The sequence below is a fragment of the Parasteatoda tepidariorum genome, chromosome 7 (genome assembly GCF_982258835.1).
Source record: "Parasteatoda tepidariorum strain Cologne lab strain chromosome 7, Ptep-v5.0, whole genome shotgun sequence".
NCBI classification, from domain to species: Eukaryota; Metazoa; Arthropoda; class Arachnida; order Araneae; family Theridiidae; genus Parasteatoda; species Parasteatoda tepidariorum.
The window spans coordinates 31,219,349-31,242,100 of NC_141761.1; the positions used below are offsets into that span (position 1 = coordinate 31,219,349).

At 29.1% G+C, this 22,752-nt stretch overlaps 1 protein-coding gene across 4 annotated transcripts in view; it reads left to right on the forward strand.

The window, feature by feature from the left end:
• The window catches only part of LOC107441786 (tyrosine-protein phosphatase 69D), a 542,487-nt gene that overhangs the window by 54,829 nt on the left and 464,906 nt on the right, over nucleotides 1-22,752 (forward strand). For 2 of the 4 annotated variants that reach the window (XM_071183653.2, XM_071183654.2), the window contains exon 2: nucleotides 11,643-11,814. The exons of the other annotated variants lie outside the window; for them this stretch is intronic. In XM_071183653.2, coding sequence (XP_071039754.1) covers nucleotides 11,760-11,814 — 55 coding nt within the window. In that variant the 5' untranslated portion in view covers nucleotides 11,643-11,759. The remainder of the gene's footprint in view (nucleotides 1-11,642; nucleotides 11,815-22,752) is intronic. 4 annotated transcript variants of the gene reach the window in all.

Genomic DNA, 22,752 nt, shown 5'->3' on the forward strand with positions numbered 1-22,752 from the left:
CAAGGAACTTATTATGAATATAATTAAAACAATATCTCATAGATGTCACATTTCATCTAAAATTTGTTTGTTCTTGCAAACGATGCTCTGATATTTGAATCGAAGTCAGTTATGGGACATTTTACAACAGGAATGGAACTCTATATCACTTGAAGTGATTAATGGTTTATTAGAACGAATGCTATGCATATGTAAGGCTATAATAAAAGCAAAAGGTGGATGGTTCGAGGAATCTAAGATTTAAATGTTAATTTATTTAATTACAAAATACGAATAAGAATATGTTAAATATTTGACCTGTTGTAAATAAAATAGTTTAATAAAAATGCAAATTTTTTATACTATTGTTATTATTTTTTTAGAATTATTTATGTAATTATTGTTATAACTTTTTAATTTAATTTAATATAAAGTAAAAATATCACAACAAAACTAATACAGGTAAGCAATAAATATAAACAATAAATATAAACAATAAATATAAACAATAATAATTACAATAATGAATAAGAGTATTTGTTTTATGATAAATATTAATTATTTGAAGATATAGAAACATAAAAATTAAAAAGTTCTTTGATAGAAGATGTATAGACCAGAAGACTGCATATGTGGAATGCTCAAAAATCGAGAGAAGTACACATGTTTTTCAAAATTCTATAACTTCGTCAAAAAAAATCGAATCGATTTGAAATTTTGAGGGCTTACATAGAACTGTTCAAATAACTATTTTCTATTAACAGAAAGTACAAAAAATATTTTTTGCAAGTTTGGCAAGTGTTCAAACTTAACAACTTTTTTCACCATAAAAACAATCCGTGATGAAAAGCTGGATTCAGTTCGCAAAAAACAAAGTATTGCAATTTGATCATATGTAACTAACAGTAGAGGGTTCACTTCAGAACATATCAAATTTTCATGCCATTTGAATGATTTTTCGCAGTTCTATGAACAATTGAATTTAGGCCTTTTCTTTGCAGATTTAAAAATTTTCGCAAACTTTTGACCGGTAGTGTATATTCTGGTATATTCTCTCAAGAAGCGAGAAGTTTATTTACAAAAAATTCAATAATTTCCTACTCCCAACCAATAGTTCACACCTTTTGCATTATATTAAAAATTGATATAATTTTCGCCGATACATGAATTTAATTTCTTTTTCTGGTTCTTTTATTGTAAAATTTCTACTGAAATTGATCATTGTCGTTAACCTTTAATCTCGTTTTGTGAAATTTATAAATACTGAAAATAATCATTTTTATGTGTATTTTGTAAAATACAATAAGAACTTAAATTTCAATTTCACTTACGAATTTTTGAATTTATCTTAAATCATTTAAATTATTTTTGGAAACAAAAATGTTAAGATGGCATACGTCTTTATCATTAGGGAAATAAATTGAGCAAAAGCCAAAATAATAAAAGCAAATTTTTCATCCATCCGATTCAAATATAACTTAAATTGGGTAAAACGTTATTTGAATGCCTGTTGCGATAAAATAAATGCAACATAAATTGGTATCCAACAGAAAATTTCATATTTTATTTCGTTTACTGATCCTAGATTCTGTTTCTTTTTCATTTCGCTATGGATGTAAAAATGTTTCTTTTTCTTTACAGGAGCTCTCATGTAATTTGCATATAGATAAAAATTCTCTTCTTATTTTTCTATAGTTGGTGCCTTACTGCTGATTTTATTCCATGCAAAGAAATGGCGTATATTTTAGGTGCTGTTTGTTTCAAGAAAATGTCAGAAATAATTTCTTTCTCACTGTCTAAGAGATGCAGAGCTATGTTATGTCTGCACGTGAAGAAAATGTAGAACGCCTTTAAAATGCAAGCTTTAAGATTTTCAGATTTAATTTTTTTCGCAAAAACGGAAAAAGGTAAACTTGACAGTTTACACAATGAACAAGAGAATATGGTGTCAAAAGTTGGGTAAAGAAAAATGCATATTGAAAAACAAGAAGAAATACATGTCGCCCCACATTTTAATGCTAGTCTTGAGAAAATATTTTTGCTTATTTTATCAAAAAAAATAAGCAAATTTTGAAAAGATAAATAAGCTGTAGTCTTCTTTTTATTTCAACAAAAAATTCCAATGGTAAGAAGATTTATTGCTCAATCGTTGATTTGTGATACAAAATACTGACTTTATGCAAGTAAACATCCATTTAAAGAAATCGAATGATCATCTTGGTGTAGTGGCATTTCTTATGACATGCCCTGGGTTCCTTAGTTTCTTTGGTCTGAAACATGTACACTCCTAAATGTAATATAATTAAGATGTGAACATCATGGACAACGCTGCTTTGTCAACTATATGGCAATATTTTAGGAAAAATATATTTATCATCTAGCAGGATAACTGCTACATTTGTACATCGTAACTTTTCGCATCAATGGGTTGTCCAATACAGTGCTAAAAGTTCTTCATTATGTTCAAAGCAGTCTTTGACCCGGTAAAGGGTTAAAGCTTGAGAACTGGAAGGTAATTTACACAGTTTCACGTATTTTAATTCCGATATTTGAGTCGTTCACGAATATATTTTCACAATTTTTGCAGGCAATTTCCGTATTTAATTACCTGTAATTTCACATGGGATTCTTGATAAATGATGATTAATAAACTATCAAGTAAAAGTTTTAAAAAGTTTTAAACAGCGTACATTTTACGTAATAAAGAAGAAAAATATTAAATAGTTGTAATATATTTTTTCGCGTTAAAATATATTGCATAGCAATACTACCAAAAATATTCCTTGAATTAAAAAATTTAATTTAGTTTCAAAATATTTAGGATAAATATATATTTCTAATTTTTTATTAAATTTGAAGACTTAAATGAAAATTTAGGAAAAAATGTTATAATTTCCTTAAACCTTTCTTAATAACTATTTAAAAAATATTTCTCGCGAAAAAAAACATATTTGCTTTTATTGAGGACAAATATGCAAACAAAATAAAAATTGAATATTCATCGATTAATTATATAAAGATAAAAAATTTCTTAAAGAATAGAAAAAAAATCTATAAAGACCGAATGAAATAAAAAGATTCTTCATGACTCAAAAGAAAAAAAATATGAAAAATAATCTTCAAAATTTATAAATATAATCTTTTAATTTCGTATTTTTCAATTCTGAAATAAAAAAGAGGTATTTTATAATTTTTCGACGCAATCAGAAAACAACAAAGACGCAATCCTGCTAAATAAACAGTGTAACTTTTTCTTTTAACAAATGTTCCCTTCTGGATGAAATTTTCTTCTCTGTTTTTTCGCAATCGAATAAAAGAAAAGTAATAAAAATTATTAGCTGACAAAATACTAACTAGCAAAGAAAAACTTTTCCTTAACGGTCTAGTAATAATATTTTTACCCTTACACCTTTCTAGTCTTAAGAAATTGGTAAAGGCACTGATCAAACATGATGGAGAAAAATTTACACTGAGTAAAAAAAGGCAACTGCTAATTCTTGAAATCAAAGCCTTGTAATTGAAGAATTTTTTTCTCCTCTTTTTTCACATTCTTCTCTCTATTTTTTTTTTTCTTTTTTTTTTTTTGCTACAACAGATAACAAAACTATTTTAGAGATGTTGGCTGCGAAACTTTCCTTTATCCTCAATACGTTTTTATTTATTTTTTTCCGAGACAAAAGTTAGCTTCAATATTTTTTTGTTCTTTCCACTCTGCCACTGTTGTATAGAATATTATTTCTACTAACAATATAAAAATAGAATGAAATTCCAGAAGAACCCTTAATGTTGGAAACTTTTATAATAGTTTAGAAGTTACAATGCCACCAAATAAATCTAATAGTTACAATATCATTCGATTTTTACCTGATGTGGATTTGTTCATTAAGATGAACCAATTTTACGTCATTTCGAACATAGGTCATTTGTGATGATTGAAGTATGGTTTACACAATAATTAAAGCATTTTAAAATTTATCCTGGAATTTTTGTCTACCAATTGTAATATCTCTGATTTGATTTAGAAGAAAATAGTTTTTTTTTCAGAAATCAAATTATGCAAAGTTGTAGACACATTGAAATAGATTAATGTTTGTTTTGTTTTTTTATCTTTGTTTTAAATGTTAGTAACAAAGAGATGAAACAAAAGATACAGTTTTATACCCTTTATTTCATGAAAGCCATCCATTAAAAATATGCAAAATTTAAATTACATGAATTGAATTTTGTCTTCCTACATTTTAGGAAATAGAAAATTATAGACATAATCTTGTGGCGTAACTACCACTATAAATATTAAATACCAATTCCCTAGTATATAAGACGTGATAACTTGATTCGATCAAGAGGTACTTTTTGATAGATGAAGGTTTACATAGTCCAAAATTAAATCCCCACAATTTCATGCCATTCAAACTCAAAAAAAATCGTAAAAGCATGTCCTTATGAAATATACGTTTCGTGCAAAATTTAATTGTGATACTATTTACACTTTTTCCTATCCATATTATTTCATTTAAATACCTACTATTTACATTTTGAAATAACGTATTTTGTATGCTTTCTTATCATATTCTAAAATTGTTCTTAATATATTATTAAAAAATTCTTATCACGTTCATTCATGTAACTAAAAAAAGTTGATTTAAAATTCTAAAATATTTTCTTGTCATGTTGAATGGCGAGACAAATATATTTAAAATGTGAAACTAAATATTATTTGATTTGTTTACGGCACCTTTTGAATTGCAGTATTTTAAATATATTTCAAAGTAATTTAAGAAAATATAGCAGATCTTAAAATATCGTAAGAAATCGTGCTCTAATGATTACGAGTTGTGAACTCGTTTGTTCCTTAAGCAGTTAGAAAAACAATGGATATCATTTGGAACCTGAGACTAGGTAAAAATTGATTTTTTAATTAAGTATTATAATTTGGATGATTGAAGTATTGTTCGGCATTGATTTTTTAATTGAGTATTGTGATTTGGATGATTGAAGTATTGTTCCGCATTGATTTTTTAATTGAGTATTGTAATTCGGATGATTGAAATATTGTTCCGCATTGATTTTTTAATTGAGTATTGTAATTTGGATGATTGAAGTATTGTTCCCCATTAATTTTTTAATTGAGTCTTGTAATTTGGATGATTGAAGTATTGTTCCGCATTGATTTTTTAATTGAGTATTGTAATTTGGATGATAGAAATATTGTTCCGCATTAATTTTTTAATTGAGTATTGTAATTTGGATGATTGAAGTATTGTTCCGCATTGACTTTTTAATTGAGTATTGCAATTTGAATGATTGAAGTATTGTTCCGCACTGATTTTTTAATTGAGTATTGTAATTTGGATGATTGAAGTATTGTTCCGCATTGATTTTTTAATTGAGTATTGTAATTTGGATGATAGAAATATTGTTCCGCATTGATTTTTTAATTGAGTATTGTAATTTGGATGATTGAAGTATTGTTCCCCATTAATTTTTAATGCTTAATGAAATGAAATTATTATGAAGTCGGTTGCTATAGTAGCTTGAAAGTTATAAAAATATTTTTATGTTAAAAAATACAGTTTTGTAGATTTGACTATTTACGCGTCTGATATTGCAATAGATAAACACAAGCAAATAAAGCATTATTATCACAATTTTTATTTTTTGAACACTAAAATAAATATTTAATCGCTAGAACTAATAGATTTTGCGTGCGTAAGGAGTTGAATGGTACAGGATTCAGAAATGAAAATTTTCTATCATAAGAATCTCATTACTATTAACCTATCACATCTATCGTCCTATTTTGTTTTAATTGATTTTTAAGCATGTGCATAGGGAACAATACTTTTTTTGGTCTAAGCAATAATTTCAGATGATTATTTGTAAGTTATAGTTAAACTTTCTCGCAATTCATTCAGCATAATAAAATAAACTTCTCACGGTTTGAGTCTCATTTATGTGTGATGTGATTAAGTATTCTGGACTTAAACCTCCCTTTTTTTCAGGAAAGAAAGAGAATGTCTCAAATACTAGCGTGCAAAAGTTTTTGGCCATCCTGTGGAAAGCATTTTGCCTTCCTGTGCTTTTCTTTCTTTCTTTTTTTTTTTCCTTTTTTTTGGTAGAATGCTTTTATTGCTCTTAATCGACATATCAATATCGTAGACAACATATATATTACTCTTGATTAAGTATTTTTTCAATATTCTTGCAATCTAAGCATTAACTGTCTTCTGCTAAAATTTAAATCTTTGCTCGTATGTTCCTTTTCTGTACATATTTCGAGCCTAAGAACCAATTTTCGCACAAATAAGAACAAGCTCTGCAGGAACAAATGTCAATATAAAAAAATAGTATACACATAAGTAGCGAGTAGAACTCACTAAATAAATAAGCAAAGTCTATATTTATTAGATTTTAACTAAGTAATTAAATAATTGTATTATTCTAAACAAAGACATTTATCTAATACTTACTTTGATGTACAAAAACAGTCAAACACGAAAAACACTATTTAATACCTGACTAACATTAAAATTGTATTTTATTTAAAGCTGACTTAGCCTTTTTGTCGATAAGCACACTAAGTAAATTTAAAAAAGAATTATATATTTTTTTACACCATTTCGAATGAACATTAATATCGAGTTTGACCAAAGACTTTTTCACGCTAGTGTGCATCATAAATTATTGTAACTAACAGCATTAAATCCAGAAAAAGAGTTATCACTTGCCACAGAACAACACTAGAAGCTTCACTATTTTCAGAGTTACACAAATTAAACGAACGTATTCCAAACAAATTCTTTAAAACTTACAATCTCGACATAAAAATTCCATTAATGAACAATTCCCGCGTCTTTTAACGACGCATTACCTGCATGCAAACCAAACAATCCAACAAAATGCAACATACAGAATGCGCCAGAGGGCTATCTAGCGCTTTATCTGAATTCTTGCTCTCGTTTTAGCGAGCCGTGTAATGCTTGCTGCAGCATCCCATGGGAGTGCCTGCAAATAGATACATAACACCAATTCTAAATAGCTGCAAATGTTTAAGGCAGAGTATAAAAGCCCTCGTAATCAAGTCGGTGTAAAGCAAGTGATAACACGCTATGAACGTTGAAAACTTTGTTTCTAGAATCTTTTTGTTTTCCAAGTCCGCCAAGTGAGAATGATGTTAAAAGGAATGAGCGGAGGAATTTTTATTTTGGCTCAAAATGCTTTTAGGAAACGTTTTTGACTCAAACACCACCAGGGGGGCGAGATGGCTTCAAATGCCTTGTTCCTGATCTTCAACCAATTTAAAACTGATCCAAAGTGCTCTATGAAGGGGAGGGGGGAATCCTATTTTATCTGGCACCTTTTTTCTTATCTGGCAAATATTGCACATGGAAAAGTTAATCCATCCTTGAGATTAAAGCAGTAAATTAAATTTTAAATAATGTTTTAAATAAAGTGGAATTAAGTTTAACTTATTGTTGAAAATACTAGAAAAGGATTTTATGTTGTGTGGTATGATACGTATCTAAAATTATTTTTATCTTGCAGTAAAAAGTAAAAATGAGCATTTAACAGTATATATTCAGACTCTGAGGTTTATATACAAATTTAAACGTGAAAGTCTATACAAATCTAAACGTGAAAGAACATATTTAAGAAAGTCGTATATTTAAAATTCAATTTCTTGGGAACTATTCGTCCGATTTCGATAAAATGTCGTATTGTGTTTTGAAGTTAGAATTCCCTCGCCGTCAGGCTAATCGTGGGAGGCTTTCGTGGTTTTCCTCTCCATGTAATGCAAATGAGGTCCGTGCCATCAAAAAGTCTTTAACGAATGTTTAGTTCATTCAAATGTTTGATGAAGGAGTTCCATTGTTTTCTGGGCAGAGTTGGAAATTCTAAGGGTATATGGAGTTGAATAATGATAGTCGTTAAATCAGAATTGAATCGGCTCTTCAACGCTGGTAATAAGGTAAAATAAGTTTTAACTTCTCAATGATAATAAAAAATTTTGACATTTAGTTTGCCTTTACAGTAGAGTTTAAGTGACAATTAATATGAATATTTTTGCAACAATTGCAATCAGGGCATGTTAAGTATCGATATCTGCCGATCTAAAGGAAAGGTATGCAAATTGAAAGCTTCTGACTTACACCAAAGTAATTTTATTGTTTCTGGCACTTACCAAACAGTGACATCATTTAGCACATTATGGTCTTCCACAATAACATGTTTGTTTAATTTACTGAAAATAAAAACTGTGATAAGTGCCTTATTTTTATAAATATATTCCAAATTATATCCTTAGCCTTCCCCCTGAAAGCCAATTTAAGATAATCTGTATTTATTACTTTTTAAACAATGATTTTAATTGTTTTTCCTTTCTTTTTCTTATAAGCAAGATCTTTATTTAAAAGAAAGCCTTTAAATATTATTTTGATTATTGCATGCTGAAGAGAAATTTAAAAACATTTGTTTCAACTGTTGTTAACTATTATATATGTTTAAATAAACGTTTCAAATTTACCATCAATTATTACCTTTCTTTTCAACTAAAATAGCTTACGCATGGAGGAATAATCAATTTGCCAAATAGCAAATTAAAACTCTATTGATTTGATGTTTATGAGGAGATGAAAGAAACCTAAATTTATAGTCCACTGCAAATGAAACAAATTTATTTCATAAAATAAAATCTCTTAAATGGCCATTTTAAAGTCCTTACAAGAATTAAAAGAAATTTATTCTTTTTCTTCGAATACCTGTCAATCTTTGTTTGAACTTTATTCAATCCTTACCGCTCACACAAGAAAACAAGATTGAAGATCTGAAAAGAAATGTCGTTATTGACTTTTCCAATTGTTAGAAGAAGCGAATGATTAGAAAGGAAAATCGCTGGAAAAGCTTTGATCAATGTTTACTTTCTCTTGAAAAAGGGGAGGGGTTTCCAATTACTTGTACAGAAAAGTATTGGGACTTTTAAATGTGGATCCGCTTTGTTACCAGATATAAGAATTTTTGTTAAAACTTGAACAAATAACTTAATATCGTATTAAGGAATTAAATAAATGATTCGGATAACAAGAAGTAGAAGAATTAGTACTAGTTTAAGGAATTATATAAAACGGCAGAAGTTTTGAAATTGTTTTTCATGCATTTTCTGAAAAAATTATTAATGTAAAAGTTGATGCATTTTTTATAAGAATCTAATCGTAATTAATAAATTTATAAATGCAAAAGTATCACGGAAGAAAGATTGAATTAAAAGAAATTTTCATTCCCTGGAAAAGGGTAGGATACAAGAAATATCATTTATTAAATTATTATTGTAAATCACAGGTTTGAGTTACCTTCTGTTAGAATCATTCAGCATTGCTCTTCACCTGCCAAACTTGATTTCTGAAAATCGCTCTATATTTTGAAAATTCTAAGAATTTTGTTAATGATCTTTCTAGTATCCCACTCTTCACCATTGTTTGGAAATCTATTCCAATTTAATCTTTTGCCCCCTGGAGATACGGCTGAAGCCCACCTCTCCTGCTTCTTATTTCCCACTTTTTATTATCTTTTTCAAGCCTTTTCCTCCGTCCTGATTGGTTAAATTACTTTGCATGTGCTTATCGCTTTACTTTTCAGTTAGTGTTTAGTCACTGAGGAAGGTTTCTGTTTAGATAACGGAGCTATAGTATGTACATTTCCTTAATATGTTTTCTTTATTCAAGTTTTCTTTTTTTTAAATTTAACCCATTCAGATATTGTTTCCAGTAACTTTCATTCATCGATATTGGGATTTATTATTAATATCATTCTATTTTAAAACTTTTATTGTAAAATATTCTATTTTTTTACCTTTCAAAATGCCTCTTATAACCTTTTTTCATTAAATTGTTCAACTAAGAACGGTTTATAAAATTTTGTGATTGACATTCATCTGAAATACGAGCTCATTTTTAAAATATTTAATTTAAAATTTAAATTTATGTATAAATAAAAATACCGGCAACAGTGCGGTTCAAACAGCATTGAATCGTCTACCAAATTGTTTCTGGAAAAAAAAATAGCAGGAAACTCATCATTTCATGTATCTAAAATATTGTAAAAATATTGATAACAACCTGAAATCCATTTCAACAAACAATAATAACCAATAATGCAAACACGAGTTTAATCTTTTTCAAGCAGTAAATAGAGGATTCTATCTCTCTGAAAAGAAAAGGAAATTTCAAAGTTAGATCCTCTATCTCCTTCAGTTGGGGAACTTGTTATCAAACCCAGGAGGTTTCGTTTTTAATATTTAGAAATCATTGTATTCTTGAAATATTCAGAAATTTCTATTAATCTGGTCAACTGTTTAAAACTGTGTCATTAATACTAATGTTTAATAAACTAAGTCGTTCAGCTTATTGAATATTGTTTAATAATTAAGCTAAATGTTTCTACACTAATTGTGCTGCATTTGATATATGAGATATATTTATTACATTAAAAAAAAAAAAAATATATATATATATATATATATATATATATATATATATATATATATATATATATATATATATATATATATATATATATATATATATATATATATATATATATATATATATATGTAATAACAGGGCTCCAACCCTGTTATCAGTGTTGTATTTAGCTTGAAATAATTGCAGTCTTAAGCCATCATACGTTCTAAACAGGTTTATTTAAAGGTAGGCAGGTATTGATAACAGTTCCCGTCCACACTCCCTATGGGAGGGGAATGGACAAGACTTCTGACAATTCCTGAACAGCTTATCAGGATCAAATCATGATGAAAAGGACACGCAAAACAATGCGTTCTTACGTTTTATACCAACATAGATTTGAAGTAAAAAGGCACATTTCGTACATTCCTTGTAACCTTACGCATTAAGGAAAATCATTTCTGCTTCCTTATATGGAATTGAAAAAGGGAACGATTCTAAAAATAACTCTTCCTTTGAAATATAAATCTATTTATATTTCAATGGTATGTTTTCAGCCTTGAATTCCCAAAATAGAATCTCTCTACGCTTATTCTTTAACAGAGACATTTTATGAAAACGAAAGAGTTTTAATTCTTTTATTAATACAAAAGTATTTAATTTATATATATATATATATATATATATATATATATATATATATATATATATATATATATATATATATATATATATATATATATATATATATATATATATATATATATATATATATTGATCATATTGAAAATATAATAAATAATATGTATAAACCAAAGTATTGTTTATGGTAATAAATTATCGTAAAATAATATAGGAGAGTAGTTTTGTCTTAAATTTAAAAAAAAGCAATAGCTGTATGAAGTCAGATAAAGTAAAAGTTTCAAAAATTTTAAATATTACTTATTTAATTGTTTAAAAAATTTTATTTGTTGTAAATTTTTAGTTCAACGGAATGCTATTTTAACTAACTTTTCAATTACAATTTCTAAAGATCTTTTTTCGCATACAAAATTTTGTTAAATGACGGCATCTGTTAAATGAAGTCATAAAATATCTACTTTATAATAAATTCAAAGCATGTATTTTTCTATGTGTAATTATAATATTTTTTCAAACTTCATATGATTGTTTACAAAATAATATGATGCGTTTCATTATTTACAGCAAAGGCCAGTATGTGTTTTGTGTGTTCTATTTCGGAAGTTATGTGTGTATGTTACTTATGTGAGAAGAGATTATGAGATGTAATCGTATTACTTGGATCAGGAGGAGTGGAAACCAATGGTTGGACTGACAGAGTTGTTTGAAAAGGAGATGCTACAAAACCGTTTCACTGGTAGTGTAACAAATATCTCGCCTTTTGTTTAAGATTCTTTTCTTTTTTAATTTTTACTCACATTCTTTGCTTTAGTTTTTGTTTTGTTCTCTTGTTTTATTTTTATAAGCCAGTTTCTATATTTTAGTACACAAATTTTTTATTTAACTTTTATGAAAAGCATCCTAGTGTTATTACGGCACACCACTTTCAAACATGCTAGCATATTTTGAGAGCTTTCTATTTTTGGGGCAGTAAAAAAATTACTCAACTATTATGGACATCAGAGATGCGTTATTAATTGCTGTAATAGGTACAAGTACCGTGTAAATAGGCATCTTCAGTCCTGTAAAAAGCATAGATACCTATTTTTTTTGTATCAGTTCTACTTTTGAAGTTCGTGGCGGCGAAGTTGCAAAGAATCCGGTATTTACTTCATAGAAAAAATGAACTTGATGCTCGAAATTTTAACTTTTTCGATCATATTTTGAGTATTAAAAATCAGTTTTGTATACAGTTTAAAAAATTTAGACAAGGCCTTTCAAATTCAGTAATTTTTATTACTGATTTTCTAAAATTATATGCGGCTCAGAAAAACTGTAATTTCACAGTAAAATAGATTTTCTCATAATTAAACAAAAATGAGTCATAATAGCACCAAAATTGATATAGTACAGAACCTCTTCTCCGAAAATCAGAATACTGGAAAACCAGAAAACCGGAACGAAATTCGATACATTTTCCTGCCATTAAAAAAAAAAAAAAAATTTTTTTTTCCTCAAAAGATTTCAGAATTCTTTTGTTATCTAAAGATGTTTACAATCACTTTAGAGATAATCATCATTTAGTTCCCTACACTGTCAAAAAAAGTAAGAGTTTTTTAAAATTATTCTAAATATATACATATTTTCTTTAGTTGAGTTTGACAAGAAAAAAAAACCGCTTTTTGTAGCGATTCAGAAAACCGGAAAAATCAGTTATCCGGAACAGCGATGGTCCCGATTGTTCCGGATAATCGGTTCTCTACTAGTTGAATTTGAAAACTCCTTGTATTTATTATTGAGTGAATTGACGTGCTCAAAACTGAAGCAGCATAAACTCATTTTTGAGCAAAATGTATGGTCTAAAGTGTGAAATTGAGGAGGAAATGTATAAGAGAAATGCTCGTTGACTGCCGGTAGGATTCGTAGTATGATGCTCTAACTACCATAGTTATAAGCCCTAGTCTATGTAGAGTTAGGAATCCTTATATGGTCACCGCCAGAATGATACATCATGACACACATTCCAGTCAACTGAAGGGTTTTAAGATGTAACGAAATAGAAAAAAAGTGTTAAATTAAAATTACCGATCTCCTATTTTTGCTAATGGTATCATATTTTTCTGATTGCAATCCTTTATGCCAATGAAGCAAGACATTGATATGTCATGATGTGTCATTACGGCGACGCCTTTATACGCTTCTAATAGTTTGTCTACGGTAAGAACTCCCCCCACCACAAAGTCTGAGGTCGTCTACTGCTATAGAAACAAGAAAAACTCATTTCAGAGAGGGTAGCTTCTCTTCACTCAAAGGCTAAGTCAATGAACCTAAGAGAAAAATTCCCTTTCTCTGCCGACCAGAGCCGAAACCTGTCCTAAACAGTGACCCCGCCCCTACTTATACCTCGTTACCATAGTCACCGCCACAGCTCCAGACGAATGGCTAGGGAGGTTCTTACTTCAGACAAACTATAACTCTCCCGGGACTTAGGTGAACAACTATGGCGGTTAGAATATCATATTAGGAACCCGAAGGTCCTTTGTTTAAATTCTGCCGGCAACTAACAAACATCTCACTCATTTCTCTCTTTACATAATTTTTGAGACTACACCTTTTGCTAAAATTTGAGAAAATGCTGTTTCAATTTGAGCTTATCTTTATACTCAATAATGAATACATGGGGTTTTCAAATTCGATTATATTTATTTCGGACATGTCATATTTTATCTTAATTTTTAAAAACTCTTTTTTTTTCAGTGTTTATTAGAATTCATTTCTAAAATTGAGTTTTTAATCCCAAATAATGTTCAAGAAAAATCTTTTAAACGAGCAGGAAAAATAGCATTTTTTTTAAACTTTAGATAAATATGTTTGAAAAGAAACTTTCATCAAAGTACCCTCTGATGAAAGAACTTTTTATCTAACTTATCTTCATTGCAAAAGCAATATAGATGGATTTTAACTTTCTCGGCGAAATAACGTTTTCTTTTTTTTTTTTCCCCTCGAGGTTAGGAGACAACATAAACCGTTGTTTCATTGACTGACACAGTATTTCCAACAGCAGAACTGATATCGAAAAACTGATTGCTTATTTCAAATTATTATTCTATAAATACTCCATAAAATATGCCCCATCTGGTTTTTGCCGATGATGAGACTTTGAGTTTTGCCTTTTCCGCCACAGTCCTGATAAATTGGTTCCTAAATATACTTTATCTCAATTTTAGGTCCCAAAATTTCAATATAAAAATTGTGGTCTATTGGTGGACTTTATCAATTTTTAAAATAATTTTACAAATCATATTTCACCGACAATAATGGTTTCTAACATACTCTCCCTTTTATTTACAAAAAATGTAAATAAAAGTCAATTAGAAAACATTCTTTTTAAAATCGCTTTACTAACAAATTGTTTAACTTGTCTTAGTTTTAAGAACCACAATTTGTCTCAAAATTCCTGCAAAGAATAGTTTTGATTTAAATAATCGATAACTTATTATCGATTCATCGATATAGGTTTGAAATCAGCATGTAAATAGTCTTCACGGTTTCGTTGACTGAAACGCAATCTTTTGTCAAAAATTTTCTACGACAATTATGCATATAGTTGAGACTCGCTCAATTTCCTTCTCGAAGACATGGGTGGTTTGAGGTTTTGTGCCATAGACTGTAAAGAAAACCGAAGAAAAAGGGTATACGATGTTGATTTATCTGCGTAGTGGTCAGTTTTTAATAACCCTGACCGATCAGCCGCATCGCTCTTTCTTATTATCTTTGCGAAGAATATTGTATAGCATAAAGGGCACAAAATTTAAAATTTTGCCAGAATTTCGGCTAAACTTTTGTTTTTAAATAAATAAAGATAATTCATAATAAAACTTTTTTCTTTATTAATTCCCTATACATAATTTACTTTAAAGGCTTGTCTTCGAAAGTAAATTTTAAATTAAAATTCTTGCTAAATGATAAGTTACTTTTAAAAATTAATATCCGTAACTAAATGCGTATTTTTCTCGAATCAATCGTCCAAAACGATTAATGATACTTTTTTAATAGTATGTGAGTGTTTGTCAGAAATATTAATTAAAAATTAAAATTTCTTTTCATTAATATAACACACTTGGAAGCAGTGATTTTTCCTTTAAATTCATTATGTATTCAACTTTATTTTCTAGTTAATTTTGTTCAGTTTTGTAACTCTTTTATTTAAATTAAAATATTTGCTTATCTTGTTACAATTTTAATTATTTTTTATTAATTTTTACTATCTCTCTCTCTACTCTGAAGTTATCTAGTGGTTTCTGCTTCTCACTTGCACGCTTTAACTGCAGATATTATTCAGCACTCTTATCTCTACTTTTCAGTAGTAACTTTTATGCTTAACTCTTATCATTCTGTCCAATGTATATAAATATATATATATATATATATTTAGATATAGATATTTTGTCTCATGAATGTTTTGTATCCTCAATGCAGTGTTTCAATTTTACATAATTTGATTAAGACTCAATGCTTTCTCGAATAGCATATTTTAATTCATAAAAGAAATAATAATAACTATACATTAAATTTAAGTTTCTCTGATGGCTCTGTCATAAGTTATAATGCCTTTTAAGCGTTTTTGTTTTAACCGTTGTGAGTTTACGAAAATTGCTAATTGCTTTTTTGTTAATCCATCTTGAGTCAGGATAAACTGTCACAAAATGTCAATATGAAAAAAAAACTGAAGCGTTTTTAGCGGGAGTTCTCTTTTACTTTAAAGATATTGCTCTATTTTTTTTAAATGCTTGGCGATGTTCGCTGTCACTAAATTGTTTTGGACTAACTAGCATTCAAAATTAAAAATTATTCATTTAGATTTCTTTTTAAATTTTTCTTTGAGTAAAAAAATGCACGCACAATTTGCAACTTTTAAGAAGTTTAATATTTTTTTGAATGTTCGAAACATTTGTTTGTTTTAAAACCCAGCCAATTCTTTTTAACATTATAGTATGCAAAGTTAAAAATAAAACCGTTGCTCTGAGTGAAAAACACTAAAATTGTAACTTTTCTTATTTTTATTTGCTCTGAAAACCTATGAAATTTCGACTCGCTAGCTTGCCTTAGGCGATCAAATATTTAAAGCTGGCGAGAAAGTTTTATGTTTTAAAATGTTGGGTTTTAAATTTAAGTAGATACGCTTAGATTATCTTGCCTCAATTCAGTGGCGCATGAAAATATTTGGAAATAAAGCAACTGCATTTTTTACTATTATGAACAAAGAATACTGAACCATCAACCTTGCACCTATGAAACCCTAGTTTCTGGAAGAAATGAAATCTTATTTCATTTTAAGTTTTCGTTGCTTTTAAGTAATATTATTATTGTAATAAATATGTTTCTATTGTTTAGTTTCTGCATTATTTTTTGTTTTCGGTCAACAAAAAGTTCTTCAATCTGTTAATATTTCAAAATTGTTCATATTTTCTTGAAAGTAAGATAGTGACTTTCAAAGAGTTTAATCCAGCTAGTGTCATTAGAACTAATACATGCCATTCCCCAAAGATTGCTATGCTACCTTTCGTTTAGTTTATGAACCAAAACTAGCCTTTTTCACAAGTTAGGCCTATTTAAAATGTGTCCCGGCATTTAGTTACAGAAACTACATAACAATAGAGTTGATTGGTATGAGAATTGGAGTGTATTTTAAAAAGAACAATTTGATAAAAAAGAGTGTATTTATGAAAAATTACTAATAAATGTTCAGAATTTCCATAAAAATTAAAATTACATATTTCGAGAACTGATCAATCACTATAAAAGTCACTTGGGAGAAAATTATACAGTTTTCTTTATATTTTATAGCAACATCATTTCCCTGCTCAAAAAGTGCAATATCAACCCAAAATTAAAAGCATATTAATACCTTTTAAATTAAAATATTTTAATAAAGCTAAAAGTTTAGTGATTAGCATTGGTGTTGAAAAAGACAATGTAAGACTTAAGTAGACATTTGTTTGCTTGTGCCTAATGCTGGTTAACTGAAACTATATAGAGAAAAAGTTAATTTCAAAATAGGTAAAAAAAAGTATAATACATAACATATTTCACATTCCTTTTAAAAATTTTAAATAAAAAATTTTGATTAAAGAGTAAGGAGGAAATCAGACAGCGTGATTATGCAACTGCATATGGAAGAGTAACATCAAAGTTGCCGATCTATCATAGTTCACGGAAACAATTTGACCAATAAAAGAAAAAAGGTCCACTTTAATTTCATCTCCACAGTAATCTCCCTCTCCCCTATTATATTTAATATGTGGGAATGGAAACTCTTAAATTCTTTACGGGGGATGCAGAAATGAAACATCAGCGTCCGTCACTCATATTCAATTTAAAATCATAACAGTTTACAGCAAAAGCGAATTTATTTTGCAATACAAAAGGCCGATTCAAGAACGTTGTCACCACATTTTTTACGTCTTAAACAATCTAAAGCCGTTATAAAACACCCCAATTTATGTACATGGTTGATTGACTGACACATTAGTTCGTCTCTACACTATCCACCCTAACAATGCAGAATACTTCTACTTACGATTTCTGCTATAGTCAATGCGAGTGGACCTGCATTTTTCCAACGATTAAGAATAGTAAACAATGAAGTATGCTCCATTTATTCCAAATCTTGCCAAAACTTATATTTTCTTGAAAACAATGCTCATTAGGACATTTCAAAGACAATTGTATCTAACACTGCTTGACCACAGCAAATACGCACTTTATTTGCAATAATATTGGACATGTGTTTTTCAACCAAACGATCTTTCAGAAAAATAAAAAACTACATATGAGAGAAGATATACTGCATCATTTACGTGAAGCAAATCAACATTCAATTCTTTCCAGACGTAAATAATGAGGCGTTAATTTCAGTAGAGGACATACGTTTAACAATCGTTAGCAAAACACTGCTACAACTGGGAATTCCAGCGCCAAATATATTTGAAAACAATTTTTTCGATCATGATTTTCAACACTAAACACACCTTGATGTCTATGAAATGTGAATGTTTTTTTTCAATCAAATCTTTCAAAATTGGTATTCGATGAAAGCATAGCGAACGATAAAACTAAAGCGGCTATTACAAATCGAAACATTGTAATGTTTTTCTTAGATGCGACCGGTGGCAAAGGTGAAGCATTTGTTATTTTACTTATTCTGGCTCCCATATGATGCCAAAATGAAATTGAACTATCAATTGCATCATCTGGAATAGTGGTAACTCTTTTGGCTGGCTGCCAAACAGCACATTCAGCACTTAAATTGCCTTTGAACATGCAAATCGCTAAAATATCCACATGCCATATCAAATAAAAGTCTGTAATGGGTAGAATACTTCAATCATGCATACTTTTTATATGGTAAAAATGTGCTATGGTGCACCGAAAAGCATTAGAAGCATTTTATCTTACATTAAAAGATTTGAGAGAAAATGAACTATTTTACGCATCGTACTAATTTTTAGCAAACTCTACCACTAAAACCACGCTGAACTACTGCTGATGATGAAATCAATGCATGTCTGATATCATCAGCGTTGTGGCAGGATGCACAGAAATCCGATTTGGGGACCAACATGCCTCTTCAACTACAACATTATACATCATCAGCTGAAGATTTTGCAAGGAATTTATTGAATATTGTTAAAGAAATAAATGCAATAGATAAATCCACTCAATGCATTACACTACCAAAAGACTTTGTCCGGACCGGACTGCAAGGAGCTGACCAGTCAGAAAAGTACTTAGTTGAAATCCCGGTTAATGTATGGATATTCTTTCCTTCTCTTCTCTGTACTATCTACCCATTATTCTGTGGGAGCAACGTTCGCCCACGTAATATTTTGCCTCTGAGAGAGTGGTCAACAAAGCTGTCCTTCTGATACCCAGATGGAAAAAAAGCCATACTGGTGAACATTGGTGGAAAATTGACAGACTTCGGCACAATTATTTTAATCAATCACTGATAAACTTATTTCTCAAATATTACTTGGAATTACAAAAATTTTCAGTGGCTTGGTGAATGTGCTATATTAGGTGCTCAGAAAATTCCGAGCAATGCGAGAACATATACGCCCATTAATACTGTTATACACCATAACGATTTTGTCAACTATCCAACTGAATTTCTGAATTCATTTGATTTGTCAGGCATGGATCCGCAGGCATTAACTATGGAAATTGGCGCACCTATCATTCCAATCCTAAATATCAATCCACCTAAACTTTACAATGGTATTCGGCTTTCAATGAAAAGAATAGCAACCATCATCCTAGAAGCTAAAATTCAAAATGGCAAATTTAAAAGAGAAAATGTCCTGTTTCCAAACATCTCGATAAACCCGACAGATATGCTATTCGAATAAACGCGTGTAAAGTTTCCGATGTGTCTTGCATTTGCCTTGACCATCAAAAGAGTACAAATACAATCGCTATATTTATGCACACTAAACTTGGAAAATCCTTGCTTCTCAAGGACAGTTATATGCTGCCTGTTTACCCGTCGGAAAACTTTCTAATTTATTCGTTTACACTCCGAATGGAAAGACAAAAATATTGCGTGTATCTGAAAGCACTTGAATAATAATATTTACAATAAAACGCAAAATTGCAATAAAATTTTTCCTAACATGTGAGCCGAATACTTCATTAAAATGATGTAAATTATTTTCATTTCGGTACACGTAGTTGTTTTTAAATACAATTCAAACTGTAGACATTGCAAAGCACGCAGGGTATAGTTAAGTTAAGTTACAAAATATAAACAATTACAATTTTTACATTGAATTCGAAGGTAAGCTTAAATCATTCAGTAGACAAAGAGAATTGTAGGATACATAAAGTTTCATTTGAGACCTTTCACCTTATTTTATAACTTTAATATTTGTTGTTCAAAAAGAAAATTTTAAAAGATTAAATTACTTGATTAGAATAAAATTCTATTATGTTTACGTAATGAATTCATAAGTTCCTGCATAATTCTAGATTTTACAGACATTTCATGATAAAATTCTAATTGCTAAATTATAAATCTAACAAGAAAATTTTATTAAATTATTTTTCTTTATTCTTATTGTAACGTTATTTTTAAACTGTATTATTTATCGCCAATATAGCAAAATTTCTGAAATTTGTTAAAAATAATTTTACACAAACTTAAATTTTTATTAATTTATATCTCTACAACCAATGCGAGATAGACAAATTGTTTTCGACATTTCCTTCCATAACCCAATAAATAAATAAATAACTGCATTATAAAAATCGGCTTGATTTGATGCAGTCAAACCTAAAGAACAAATTCTTTAGAAGCAGATTTATGTGAAAATAAAACTGAAAAGCGTTCCCTAATCAAAGGAAAACGTATTACACTTTCTCCAAACAAATAAACTTTTGATAGTTTAAAAAATTGATCTGATGGAACTTCATGATGATTCCAAGTAATACACTCATTATTATTGATCGAAAACACTGTCTAACCGTTAAATTTTACAGGAATATAAAATTTTCATTAATATAGAGTAATAAACGATTTATAAAGGTAGTAGATAATGAAAAAAAAAAGTCCTTATTTCTTAACACAAAGCGTCTTAGTCACGTTTTTGTTCATTTTTATCTACAGAAATTTAGTTCTTCTTAGTTCTTTAATAAATATTTGGAGGAGCAAAACGCATTAAAATTTATCACGTAGCACAAAGCTATGTACCGTGAGCGAAATATTAAATGCGGCAATAATAAACTACTTTTTAAGAGAAATAGGTCTCTGCAAAAATGTCTTTTTATTCTGAAAAAGACTGGATTTCATGAAAATTTGAAAAGCTCTTTTTTTCTTCTTTTAAAAATACAAATTGTTTTACATGTATGATACACTATGTATTAAATGTCAATCTATCTAAGATTTAGTTTGAAAAAATATTTTTCGTCAAGTGAAATTGTGAACTTGTATATACTTTTGTGTATATGCAAGTAGCAATAAACTGAAGTGAAAAAATGTCATGGGATACCTATTAATATCTTATCGGACCTCTTTTTGCTCTACAAAGTGCAGCAACTGGAATTGGCATGGACTCAACGAATAGAAAGAACTCCCGAGCAGGAATATTCAGCCATGCTGTATCAATGGATGCCGATAATTGCAAAAATGTTGTGGGTTCAGAATTTCATGTACGAATTGATCTCTCGATTTTGTACCATAAATAAATCGATAGGACTTATGTTGGTCGATCTAGATGGCTAGTTAATCTCATGAACTGGTAATGTCCAGAATGTTCTTCAAACCAGTCGGGAACAATTAAGGTCCGATACCATCCATAAAAATATGATCTTTTTTGAATACGGGAAATCCATGAACAGCTGCAAGTACTTTCCAAGTAGCTGAACATAACCATTTCCAGTCCATTATCGGTGCAATTAGGACCATAGAACACAGTTCATGCTATGAAAGAGCAACCCACACTATTTTGGAAACACCCCAGATTACACAGTGTCCATGGCTTCGTAGGGTCTCCGCCACCCTCGAACTCTCCCTTTAGCTGTGATAAACATAAATTGTGACTCATCAGACCAGATTCTCAGTCATCTGGGGCTCAACTGATATGATCACGAGTCCAGGAGACTCGGTGGATGCGATGACGTGCTATTATATTTCTTATTGGTTCTCACGTTACTTCTATAATCGTGTTATCACGTTACTTCGATAATCTTCTAAATCCTTTTAATTCCGTTTTAAACATGGTTCTAGAAGTATTTTTTCGCTCCATATTATCCAAAGGAGACTTTTAAATAGGGTTTATTAAAATTTCTAATTCGGACTTACCACCCAGTTTGTTTCGAATAAATAACAAGAAGTAACCAAGTCTGTTCTAGCTTGAAAAAGCCTTGTGGCCAATATTTCTATCAGTAGATCTTATACGTTTCAGAAAAAATGCAAAACTTGACACCAAGCAGTATGAAACAATAAAAAAAGTTTTATTATTTAATAGCAAGATATAGTATATTTTGTTATGAAGGTATATTTACTAAACTGAAATCTTTCAACTTTTCATTTAAATTTCTGATTTAGCAACAAATCTTAACAATTTTTTTTTAAATTTAGATATTCAAACAAACATTAAAGCAGGAAAAAGAAATAGAAGATATGTGTGTTTGTAAGACAGCACTTCTTTGTCTCTTTTTGGTTTTTGCAAATTGGATTCATTTTCTGATTAAATTTTTTTTATGTCATTTTAAAATATCATTCTGAAAACAACTCCTTAAAAATAAGGATATTTGCATGATATTATTTGCTAAAACTCAAATATGCAGCAACACTTTTTACTTCTAAGCTTTTTTTTTGTTTAAATAGTATTTTCTAGTTATTTACAACTGTACAAGGATTTGCATTTTGGAATCCAACGAAAACGTTCAATAAAATTTTGTAAATGATAGTTTTCGAGAGTATCTAATATTCTTAAAAGCAGAAAACCTTTGAACGCTTTCGTTTTCACAAAGAACATTCCAAGGTGGCACTTTGAGTTCTGTGAAACGTAAAAAACTACGTTTCTAAAGTTCGCATAACTTTTAAACATTATTCAAAAAATGTTTTATTCAATTTCAGTAGAGGGAATCCTTGGCGAATACTTGGCTCCCCTTTCACTTTTGGCAAGGAAAT